This window comes from Oncorhynchus masou, chromosome 29, assembly GCF_036934945.1.
Source record: "Oncorhynchus masou masou isolate Uvic2021 chromosome 29, UVic_Omas_1.1, whole genome shotgun sequence".
NCBI classification, from domain to species: Eukaryota; Metazoa; Chordata; class Actinopteri; order Salmoniformes; family Salmonidae; genus Oncorhynchus; species Oncorhynchus masou.
This window is the reverse complement of record NC_088240.1, coordinates 94,191,803-94,204,302: the sequence shown is the minus strand read 5'-3', so window position 1 is coordinate 94,204,302 and position 12,500 is coordinate 94,191,803. Positions and strand designations below refer to the sequence as shown.

The 12,500-nt window shown below is 47.8% G+C and overlaps 1 protein-coding gene across 1 annotated transcript in view; it reads left to right on the top strand.

Moving 5' to 3' along the window:
• LOC135521006 (oxysterol-binding protein-related protein 10-like) overlaps window positions 1-12,500 on the top strand; it is a 146,852-nt gene that overhangs the window by 6,097 nt on the left and 128,255 nt on the right. The window contains exon 2 of the mRNA XM_064946913.1: window positions 11,824-11,999. Coding sequence (XP_064802985.1) covers window positions 11,824-11,999 — 176 coding nt within the window. The remainder of the gene's footprint in view (window positions 1-11,823; window positions 12,000-12,500) is intronic.

Below are 12,500 nucleotides of genomic sequence, written 5' to 3'. Positions count from 1 at the left end.
ACAACAAGTCTTGCAACATATGTTTTTCTTTATTCGTGTTTTGATCATTTATATGGATTTCTGATACACACTCTTCCTCTTCCTCCTCTTCCTCCTCCTCCTGATACACACTCTGACTACTCCTCCTCTTCCTCCTCCTGATACACACTCTTCCTCCTCCTCCTCCTCCTCCTGATACACACTCTTCCTCCTCCTCCTCTTCCTCCTCCTGATACACACTCTTCCTCCTCCTCCTCTTCCTCCTCCTGATACACACTCTTCCTCCTCCTCCTCTTCCTCCTCCTGATACACACTCCTCTTCCTCATCCTCCTGATACACACTCCTCTTCCTCCTCCTCCTGATACACTCCTCCTCCTCCTCCTCCTCCTGATACACTCTTCCTCCTCCTCCTCTTCCTCCTCCTGATACACACTCCTCTTCCTCATCCTCCTGATACACACTCCTCTTCCTCCTCCTCCTGATACACTCCTCCTCCTCTTCCTCCTCCTGATACACAGTCTTCCTCCTCCTCCTCCTCCTCCTGATACACACTCTTCCTCCTCCTCTTCCTCCTCCTCCTGATACACACTCTGACTCCTCCTCCTCCTCCTGATACACACTCTGACTCCTCCTCTTCCTCCTCCTCCTGATACACACTCTTCCTCCTCCTCCACCTCCTCCTCCTGATACACACTCCTCCTCCTCCTCCTCCTGATACACACTCTTCCTCCTCCTCCTCTTCCTCCTCCTGATACACACTCTTCCTCCTCCTCCTCTTCCTCCTCCTGATACACACTCTTCCTCCTCCTCCTCCTCGTCCTCCTCCTGATACACACTCCTCCCCCTCCTCCTCCTGATACACACTCTTCCTCCTCCTCCTCTTCCTCCTCCTACTGATACACATTCTTCCTCCTCCTCCTCCTCTTCCTCCTCCTGATACACACTCTCACTCCTCCTCCTCCTGATACACACTCTTCCTCTTCCTCCTCCTCCTGATACACACTCTGACTCCTCCTCCTCCTCCTGATACACACTCTGACTCCTCCTCTTCCTCCTCCTCCTGATACACACACTTCCTCCTCCTCCTCCTCCTCCTGATACACACTCCTCCTCCTCCTCCTCCTGATACACACTCTTCCTCCTCCTCCTCTTCCTCCTCCTGATACACACTCTTCCTCCTCCTCCTCTTCCTCCTCCTGATACACACTCTTCCTCCTCCTCCTCTTCCTCCTCCTGATACACACTCCTCCTCCTCCTCCTCCTGATACACACTCTTCCTCCTCCTCCTCTTCCTCCTCCTACTGATACACACCCTTCCTCCTCCTCCTCCTCTTCCTCCTCCTGATACACACTCTCACTCCTCCTCCTCCTGATACACACTCTTACTCCTCCTCCTCTTCCTCCTCCTCCTCTTCCTCCTCCTCCTGATACACACTCCTCCTCCCCCTCTTCCTCCTCCTCCTCTTCCTCCTCCTCCTGATACACACTCTTACTCCTCCTCCTCCTCCTACTGATACACACTCTCACTCCTCCTCCTCTTCCTCCTCCTCCTGATACACACTCTTACTCCTCCTCCTCCTCCTCCTACTGATACACACTCTTCCTCCTCCTCCTCCTCCTCCTACTGATACACACTCTTACTCCTCCTCCTCTTCCTCCTCCTACTGATACACACTCTTACTCCTCCTCCTCCTCCTACTGATACACACTCTCACTCCTCCTCCTCTTCCTCCTCCTCCAGATACACACTCTTCCTCCTCCTCCTCTTCCTCCTCCTACTGATACACACTCTTCCTCCTCCTCCTCTTCCTCCTACTGATACACACTCTTCCTCCTCCTCCTCCTCCTCCTCCTCCTCTTCCTCCCCCTCCTGATACACACTCTTACTCCTCCTCCTCCTCCTCCTCTTCCTCCTGATACACACTCTTCCTCCTCCTCCTCTTCCTCTTCCTCCTGATACACACTCTTACTCCGACAACACCACACAAATCAGAATCTGGTCATCTGGAGTTGATGGGATGAGCAGCAGGTCCTCCAGAGCAGACCACCTCTTCCTCCTCCACCTCTTCTTCCTCTTTGTACTTGTACTTGCATTGTACTTCGACAAGTCTGCCGTAGCGCCCTCTGTACTGGGCCACTCTAGTTGTGTGCCAAGCAGAAGGGATGTGAGATGTAGAGCTCCCTGTAGCCAAACCCAGTGGAGGTGCATCTGCCTCGGTCTGTCAGACTCTGACGTGAGAGTGGTTTTGGCACATGACAGGATACATTAGTTCAGAATGAACTGTCTCCCTTAAAACAATTTTTCGCTCTCGCTCTCTCTCTCTCTCTCTCTCTCTCTCTCCCTCTCTCTCTGTCTTTCTCTCTGTCTCTCTCTCTGTCTCTCTCTCTCTCTCTCTCTCTCTCTCTCTCTCTCTGCCTTTCTCTCTCTCTCTCTGTCTCTCTCTCTCTCTCTCTTTCTCTCTGCCTTTCTCTCTATCTCTCTCTCTCTCACTCTCTCTCTCTCTCTCTCTCTCTCTCTCTCTCTCTCTCTCTCTCTCTCTCTGCCTTTCTCTCTCTCTCTCTCTGCCTTTCTCTCTCTCTCCCCACACAGTAGATACTACTCCATGACGATACATTAACATGGTTATAACCCTAATGTAACTACTCCATGATGATACATTAACATGGTTATAACCCTAATGTAACAGTTGATACTACTCCATGATGATACATTAACATGGTTATAACCCTAATGTAACAGTAGATACTACTCCATGATGATACATTAACATGGTTATAACCCTAATGTAACTACTCCATGATGATACATTAACATGGTTATAACCCTAATGTAACAGTAGATACTACTCCATGATGATACATTAACATGGTTATAACCCTAATGTAACTACTCCATGATGATACATTAACATGGTTATAACCCTAATGTAACTACTCCATGATGATACATTAACATGGTTATAACCCTAATGTAACTACTCCATGATGATACATTAACATGGTTATAACCCTAATGTAACTACTCCATGATGATACATTAACATGGTTATAACCCTAATGTAACTACTCCATGATGATACATTAACATGGTTATAACCCTAATGTAACTACTCCATGATGATACATTAACATGGTTATAACCCTAATGTAACTACTCCATGATGATACATTAACATGGTTATAACCCTAATGTAACAGTAGATACTACTCCATGATGATACATTAACATGGTTATAACCCTAATGTAACTACTCCATGATGATACGTTAACATGGTTATAACCCTAATGTAACTACTCCATGATGATACATTAACATGGTTATAACCCTAATGTAACTACTCCATGACGATACATTAACATGGTTATAACCCTAATGTAACAGTAGATACTACTCCATGATGATACATTAACATGGTTATAACCCTAATGTAACTACTCCATGATGATACATTAACATGGTTATAACCCTAATGTAACTACTCCATGATGATACATTAACATGGTTATAACCCTAATGTAACTACTCCATGATGATACATTAACATGGTTATAACCCTAATGTAACTACTCCATGATGATACATTAACATGGTTATAACCCTAATGTAACAGTAGATACTACTCCATGATGATACATTAACATGGTTATAACCCTAATGTAACTACTCCATGATGATACATTAACATGGTTATAACCCTAATGTAACTACTCCATGACGATACATTAACATGGTTATAACCCTAATGTAACTACTCCATGATGATACATTAACATGGTTATAACCCTAATGTAACTACTCCATGACGATACATTAACATGGTTATAACCCTAATGTAACTACTCCATGATGATACATTAACATGGTTATAACCCTAATTTAACTACTCCATGACGATACATTAACATGGTTATAACCCTAATGTAACTACTCCATGACGATACATTAACATGGTTATAACCCTAATGTAACTACTCCATGATGATACATTAACATGGTTATAACCCTAATGTAACTACTCCATGATGATACATTAACATGGTTATAACCCTAATGTAACTACTCCATGATGATACATTAACATGGTTATAACCCTAATGTAACTACTCCATGATGATACATTAACATGGTTATAACTCTAATGTAACAGTAGATACTACTCCATGATGATACATTAACATGGTTATAACCCTAATGTAACAGTAGATTCTACTCCATGATGATACGTTAATAAAATGCAAATGAATTACTTAAAAATCATACAATGTGATTTTTGTTTTAGATTCCGTCTCTCACAGTTGAAGTGTACCTATGATAAACATTACAACCCTCTACATGCTTTGTAAGTAGGAAAACCTGCAAAATCTGCAGTGTATCAAATACTTGTTCTCCCCACTGTAGACAGAGAGAGACAGAGAGAGACAGACAGAGAGAGAGACAGACACAGAGAGAGAGACAGAGAGAGACAGTACTCTAAACCCCAACATGTTTGTAGTGTCACTCATTTATAATACATAGATACATCTGCTATAATTAGCCCACATTCCTTATCACAAACTGGCATTGAACCTGCTCCGAGTTGGGTGTAGTTGTAACTGTCCTCAATGGGTCTCATCAAGCAGACTCTCAGGCTTCGTCAATGTCTTTTAAATGCAGAAGTCATGTTTCTAAAGGAGAATACCTCAATACATGTTTTGAAGAGAAAATGTGATCTATATTTTTACTTCATTATAAAACTGGGTGGTTCGAGTCCTGAATGCTGATTGGCTGACAGCCATGGTATATCAGACCGTGGACCACGGGTATGACAAAACATGTATTTTTACTGCTCTAATTAAGTTGGTAACCCGTTTTGTGATTTATTTATTAAAAACATATTTTGTTTTAGCAAGGCAAGTCAGTTAAAAGAACAAATTCTTATTTACAATTTCCTTGTTCAGGGGCAGAAAGACAGATGTTTACCTTGTCAGCTCAGGGATTCAATCCAGTAACCATTTCTGTTACTGGCCCAACGCTTTAACCACTAGACTATGGCCAACATACCATGGCCAAAGGCTGTATCCAGGCACTCCGCGTTGCATCGTGCCTAAGGGCAGCCCTTAGCCGTGGTATATTGGCCATAGACCACACCCCCTCGGGTTCTTAGCGCTTATAGAAGGCTTTGTCAGGTATTCCACGCTGTCCATGTATGTTACTGTGTCTACCAGGCTGATGCTAACCAGAGGTCTCTCCGTGGTCTCTCTTCGCTGTGTCAGTGAGGTCCTGGGTTCAGAGATGAACAGGATATCAGTGATGATGGTCCCATGTGGCTCAGTTGGGAGAGCGTGGCGCGTGCAACACCGGGGTTATGGGTTCCATTCCCGCGGGGGACCAGTATGAAAACATAATAATATGAAAATGTATATGTGGTGTCTGTTCAGTATGTTAATGTAGAAACTATCTGACCAGATATCTGGTATGTTTCAGTAATGTAGATACCATCTGACCAGATATCTGGTATGTTTCAGTAATGTTGATACCATCTGACCAGATATCTGGTATGTTTCATTTACATTACATTTACATTTAAGTCATTTAGCAGACGCTCTTATCCAGAGCGACTTACAAATTGGTGAATTCACCTTCTGACATCCAGTGGAACAGCCACTTTACAATAGTGCATCTAAATCATTAAGGGGGGGGGTGAGAAGGATTACTTATCCTATCCTAGGTATTCCTTGAAGAGGTGGGGTTTCAGGTGTCTCCGGAAGGTGGTGATTGACTCCGCTGTCCTGGCGTCGTGAGGGAGTTTGTTCCACCATTGGGGGGCCAGAGCAGCGAACAGTTTTGACTGGGCTGAGCGGGAACTGTACTTCCTCAGTGGTAGGGAGGCGAGCAGGCCAGAGGTGGATGAACGCAGTGCCCTTGCTTGGGTGTAGGGCCTGATCAGAGCCTGGAGGTACTGCGGTGCCGTTCCCCTCACAGCTCCGTAGGCAAGCACCATGGTCTTGTAGCGGATGCGAGCTTCAACTGGAAGCCAGTGGAGAGAGCGGAGGAGCGGGGTGACGTGAGAGAACTTGGGAAGGTTGAACACCAGACGGGCTGCGGCGTTCTGGATGAGTTGTAGGGGTTTAATGGCACAGGCAGGGAGCCCAGCCAACAGCGAGTTGCAGTAATCCAGACGGGAGATGACAAGTGCCTGGATTAGGACCTGCGCCGCTTCCTGTGTGAGGCAGGGTCGTACTCTGCGGATGTTGTAGAGCATGAACCTACAGGAACGGGCCACCGCCATGATGTTGGTTGAGAACGACAGGGTGTTGTCCAGGATCACGCCAAGGTTCTTAGCGCTCTGGGAGGAGGACACAATGGAGTTGTCAACCGTGATGGCGAGATCATGGAACGGGCAGTCCTTCCCCGGGAGGAAGAGCAGCTCCGTCTTGCCGAGGTTCAGCATCAGGTGGTGATCCGTCATCCACACTGATATGTCTGCCAGACATGCAGAGATGCGATTCGCCACCTGGTCATCAGAAGGGGGAAAGGAGAAGATTAGTTGTGTGTCGTCTGCATAGCAATGATAGGAGAGACCATGTGAGGTTATGACAGAGCCAAGTGACTTGGTGTATAGCGAGAATAGGAGAGGGCCTAGAACAGAGCCCTGGGGGACACCAGTGGTGAGAGCGCGTGGCGAGGAGACAGATTCTCGCCACGCCACCTGGTAGGAGCGACCTGTCAGGTAGGACGCAATCCAAGCGTGGGCCGCGCCGGAGATGCCCAACTCGGAGAGGGTGGAGAGGAGGATCTGATGGTTCACAGTATCGAAGGCAGCCGATAGGTCTAGAAGGATGAGAGCAGAGGAGAGAGAGTTAGCTTTAGCAGTGCGGAGCGCCTCCGTGATACAGAGAAGAGCAGTCTCAGTTGAATGACTAGTCTTGAAACCTGACTGATTTGGATCAAGAAGGTCATTCTGAGAGAGATAGCGGGAGAGCTGGCCAAGGACGGCACGTTCAAGAGTTTTGGAGAGAAAAGAAAGAAGGGATACTGGTCTGTAGTTGTTGACATCGGAGGGATCGAGTGTAGGTTTTTTCAGAAGGGGTGCAACTCTCGCTCTCTTGAAGACGGAAGGGACGTAGCCAGCGGTCAGGGATGAGTTGATGAGCGAGGTGAGGTAAGGGAGAAGGTCTCCGGAGATGGTCTGGAGAAGAGAGGAGGGGATAGGGTCAAGCGGGCAGGTTGTTGGGCGGCCGGCCGTCACAAGTAGCGAGATTTCATCTGGAGAGAGAGGGGAGAAAGAGGTCAGAGCACAGGGTAGGGCAGTGTGAGCAGAACCAGCAGTGTCGTTTGACTTAGCAAACGAGGATCGGATGTCGTCGACCTTCTTTTCGAAATGGTTGACGAAGTCATCTGCAGAGAGGGAGGAGGGGGGGAGGGGGAGGAGGATTCAGGAGGGAGGAGAAGGTGGCAAAGAGCTTCCTAGGGTTAGAGGCAGATACTTGGAATTTAGAGTGGTAGAAAGTGGCTTTAGCAGCAGAGACAGAGGAGGAAAATGTAGAGAGGAGGGAGTGAAAGGATGCCAGGTCCGCAGGGAGGCGAGTTTTCCTCCATTTCCGCTCGGCTGCCCGGAGCTCTGTTCTGTGAGCTCGCAATGAGTCATCGAGCCACGGAGCGGGAGGGGAGGACCGAGCCGGCCTGGAGGATAGGGGACATAGAGAGTCAAAGGATGCAGAAAGGGAAGAGAGGAGGGTTGAGGAGGCAGAATCAGGAGATAGGTTGGAGAAGGTATGAGCAGAGGGAAGAGATGATAGGATGGAAGAGGAGAGAGTAGCGGGGGAGAGAGAGCGAAGGTTGGGACGGCGCGATACCATCCGAGTAGGGGCAGTGTGGGAAGTGTTGGATGAGAGCGAGAGGGAAAAGGATACAAGGTAGTGGTCGGAGACTTGGAGGGGAGTTGCAATGAGGTTAGTGGAAGAACAGCATCTAGTAAAGATGAGGTCGAGCGTATTGCCTGCCTTGTGAGTAGGGGGGAAGGTGAGAGGGTGAGGTCAAAAGAGGAGAGGAGTGGAAAGAAGGAGGCAGAGAGGAATGAGTCAAAGGTAGACGTGGGGAGGTTAAAGTCGCCCAGGACTGTGAGAGGTGAGCCGTCCTCAGGAAAGGAGCTTATCAAGGCATCAAGCTCATTGATGAACTCTCCGAGGAACCTGGAGGGCGATAAATGATAAGGATGTTAAGCTTGAAAGGGCTGGTAACTGTGACAGCATGGAATTCAAAGGAGGCGATAGACAGATGGTTAAGGGGAGAGAGAGAGAATGACCACTTGGGAGAGATGAGGATCCCGGTGCCACCACCCCGCTGACCAGAAGCTCTCGGGGTGTGCGAGAACACGTGGGCGGACGAAGAGAGAGCAGTAGGAGTAGCAGTGTTATCTGTGGTGATCCATGTTTCCGTCAGTGCCAAGAAGTCGAGGACTGGAGGGAGGCATAGGCTGAGATGAACTCTGCCTTGTTGGCCGCAGATCGGCAGTTCCAGAGGCTACCGGAGACCTGGAACTCCACGTGGGTCGTGCGCGCTGGGACCACCAGATTAGGGTGGCCGCGGCCACGCGGTGTGGAGCGTTTGTATGGTCTGTGCAGAGAGGAGAGAACAGGGATAGATAGACACATAGTTGACAGGCTACAGAAGAGGCTACGCTAATGCAAAGGAGATTGGAATGACAAGTGGACTACTCGTCACGAATGTTCAGAAAGTTAAGCTTACGTAGCAAGACTCTTATTGACTAAAATGATTGAAATGATACAGTACTGCTGGAGTAGGCTAGCTGGTAGTGGCTGCGATGTTGACACTACACTAATCAAGTCGTTCCGTCGAGTGTAATAGTTTCTACAGTGCTGCTATTCGGGGGCTAGCTGGCTAGCTAGCAGGTTGATTGCGTTACGTTACCTTAAAAGAACGACAATAGCTGGCTAGCTAACCTAGAAAATCGCTCTAGGCTACACAATTGTCTTAGATACAAAGACGGCTATGTAGCTAGCTAGCTACGATCAAACAAATCAAACCGTTGTACTGTAATAGTTTCTACAGTGCTGCTATTCGGGGGCTAGCTGGCTAGCTACGTTAAAAGAACGACAATAGCTGGCCAGCTAACCTAGAAAATCGCTCTAGACTACACAATTGTCTTAGATACAAAGACGGCTATGTAGCTGGCTAGCTACGATCAAACAAATCAAACCGTTGTACTGTAATGAAGTGAAATGAAAATGTGATACTACCTGTGGAGCGACGCGGAATGTTGACCGGGTAGTTGAAGTTCAATTCGGTAGAGGTTGGCTAGCTGTTGGCTAGCTAGCTAGCAGCATCTCCTACGTTAAGGACGACAAATAGCTGGCTAGCTAACCTCGGTAAATTAAGATAATCACTCTGTCTACACACTCTAAACTACACAATTATCTTGGATACGAAGACAGCGAAGACAACTATGTAGCTAGCTGACACTACGCTAATCGAGTCGTTCAGTTGAGTGTAATAGTTTCTACAGTGCTGGTGGACAGTGGATGTTAGCTAGCTGCTTAGCTAGCTGCTGGGCAGATACGTTAGGACGACGAAATACGATAATTATGCAATTATCTTTGATACAAAGACGGCTATGTAGCTAGCTAAGAAGAAATTGCTAAGATTAGACAAATCAAACCGTTGTACTATAATGAAATGTAATGAAAAGTTATACTACCTGCGGACCGAAGTGTAGATGCGACCGCTCGCTCCAACCCGGAACCGGAAAACTCAGTAATGTAGATACCATCTGACCAGATATCTGGTATGTTTCAGTAATGTAGATACCATCTGACCAGATATCTGGTATGTTTCAGTAATGTAGATACCATCTGACCAGATATCTGGTATGTTTCAGTAATGTAGATACCATCAGACCAGATATCTGGTGTGTTTCAGTAATTTTGATACCATCTGACCAGATATCTGGTATGTTTCAGTAATGTAGATACCATCTGACCAGATATCTGGTATGTTTCAGTAATGTAGATACCATCTGACCAGATGTCTGGTATGTTTCAGTAATGTAGATACCATCTGACCTCTCTCTCACCTTCTCACCCCCTCTCTCTCTCTCTCTCTCTCTCTCTCTCTCCTACCCTTTCTCCCCCTTTCTCATCCTCTCACCCCCCCACTCTCTCTTTCTCTCTCTCTCACCTTCTCACCCCCTCTCTCCCTCTCTTTCTCTCTCTCTCCTACCCTTTCTCCCCCTTTCTCATCCTCTCACCCTACATTGGGCAGGAGGTTAGGAAGTGCAGCTCAGTTTCCACCTCATTTTATGGGCAGTGAGCACATAGCCTGTCTTCTCTTGAGAACCATGTCTGCCTACGGCGGCCTTTCTCAATAGCAAGGCTATGCTCACTGAGTCTCTCTCTCTCTCTCTCTCTCTCTCGCTCTCTCTCTCTCTCTCTCACACACCCTCTCACCCCCCCTCTCTCTTTCTTTCTCTCTATCTCTCTTTCTCTCTCTCACCCCCCCTCTCTCTCTCTAACTCGAACTCTAACTCTAACTCTCTCTCTCTCTCCCACACACCCTCTCACCCCCCTCTCTCTCTCTCTTTCCCTCTCTTACCCCCCCTCTCTCTCTCTCTCTCTCCCACCCCCCTCTCACCCCCCTCTCTCTCCCTCTCTCTCTCTCTCTCTCTCTCTCTCCCAGTCACATGGGGTTGCTGCTGTACAATGGCTTCAGAGATTCAGAGAGGAGGCAGCAGGATGTTTGTCAAAACATTGATTTCAATTATTCATCATAGCAATGTACAGTTTTTCCTTCCATCCTCTCCCTCTGGTCCATTCATCCCTAAACATCTCTCTTTCTCTCCGTCTTCTTCTCCCTCCTTCTCTCCTTCTCATCCGCTCTCTCTCTCTCTCACACCCTCTCACCCCCTCTCTCTCTCTGTCTCTCTCACCCCCTCTCTCTCTCTGTCTCTCTCACCCCCTCTCTCTCTTTCTCTCTCTCTCTCTCTCTCTCTGTCTCTCTCACCCCCTCTCTCTCTCTTTCTCTCTTTCTCTCTCTTTCTCTCTCTCCCTCTTTCTCTCTCTCTCTCTCCCAGTCCCCAACATCTCTCTTTCTCTCCGTCTTCTTCTCCCTCCCTCTCTCCTTCTCTCCCTCTCTCTCCCTCTCCCACACACCCTCTCACCCCCTCTCTCTCTCCCTCTTTCTCTCTCTCTCTCTCCCAGTCCCCAACATCTCTCTTTCTCTCCTTCTTCTTCTCCCTCCCTCTCTCCTTCTCTCCCTCTCTCTCTCTCTCCCACACACCCTCTCACCCCCCCTCTCTCTCCCTCTCTCTCCCTCTCTCTCCCAGTCCCCAACATCTCTCTTTCTCTCCATCTTCTTCTCCCTCCCTCTCTCCTTCTCACCCTCTCTCTCCCTCTCCCACACACCCTCTCACCCCCTCTCTCTCTCCCTCTTTCTCTCTCCCTCTCTCTCCCAGTCCCCAACATCTCTCTTTCTCTCCGTCTTCTTCTCCCTCCCTCTCTCCTTCTCTCCCCCTCTCCCTCTCTCTCTCTCCTTCCGTCCTCTCCCTCTGGTCCATTCGTCCCTAAACATCTCTCTTTCTCTCCGTCTTCTTCTCCCTCCCTCTCTCCTTCTCTCCCTCTCTCCCTCTCCCACACACCCTCTCACCCCCCTCTCTCTCTCTCTCTCTCTCTCTCTCTCTCCCCCCAGTCCCCAACATCTCTCTTTCTCTCCGTCTTCTTCTCCCTCCCTCTCTCTCCTTCTCTCTCTCTCTCTCCTCCTCCCTATTTTAGACTCTGTTCCATTTCTGAGTAAAGCGTTATTGTCTTGTACCAATGGGGTTCCTTTGTGTTCTGTCTCGTCCTGCAGGTATTTTGTGTTAGATCCGGACATGGGTCAGCTGCAGTACTTTGTGAATGAGCACAGTAAGAATCAGAAGCCTCGGGGATCTCTGCCTCTCACAGGGGCCTCTGTGGCCCTCAGCGATGAACTACCGCACATGTTCACGGTCCACTCTGCCACTGGAGAGGCCTACAAACTCAGAGGTACGCGGAGAGGTTGTCTGTTACTATACTATATAGGGAATAGGGCTCTGGTCTAAAGTAGTGCACTATATAGGGAATAGGGCTCTTGTCTAAAGTAGTGCACTATGTAGGGAATAGGGCTCTGGTCTGAAGTAGTGCACTATATAGGGAATAGGGTTCTGGTCTAAAGTAGTGCACTATATAGGGAATAGTGCTCTGGTCTAAAGTAGTGCACTATATAGGGAATAGGCCTCTGGTCTAAAGTAGTGCACTATATAGGGAATAGGCTCTGGTCTAAAGTAGTGCACTATATAGGGAATAGGCCTCTGGTCTAAAGTAGTGCACTATATAGGGAATAGGCTCTGGTCTAAAGTAGTGCACTATATAGGGAATAGGGCCCTGGTCTAAAGTAGTGCACTATATAGGGAATAGGGCCCTGGTCTAAAGTAGTGCACTATATAGGGAATAGTGCTCTGGTCTAAAGTAGTGCACTATATAGGGAATAGGGCTCTGGTCTAAAGT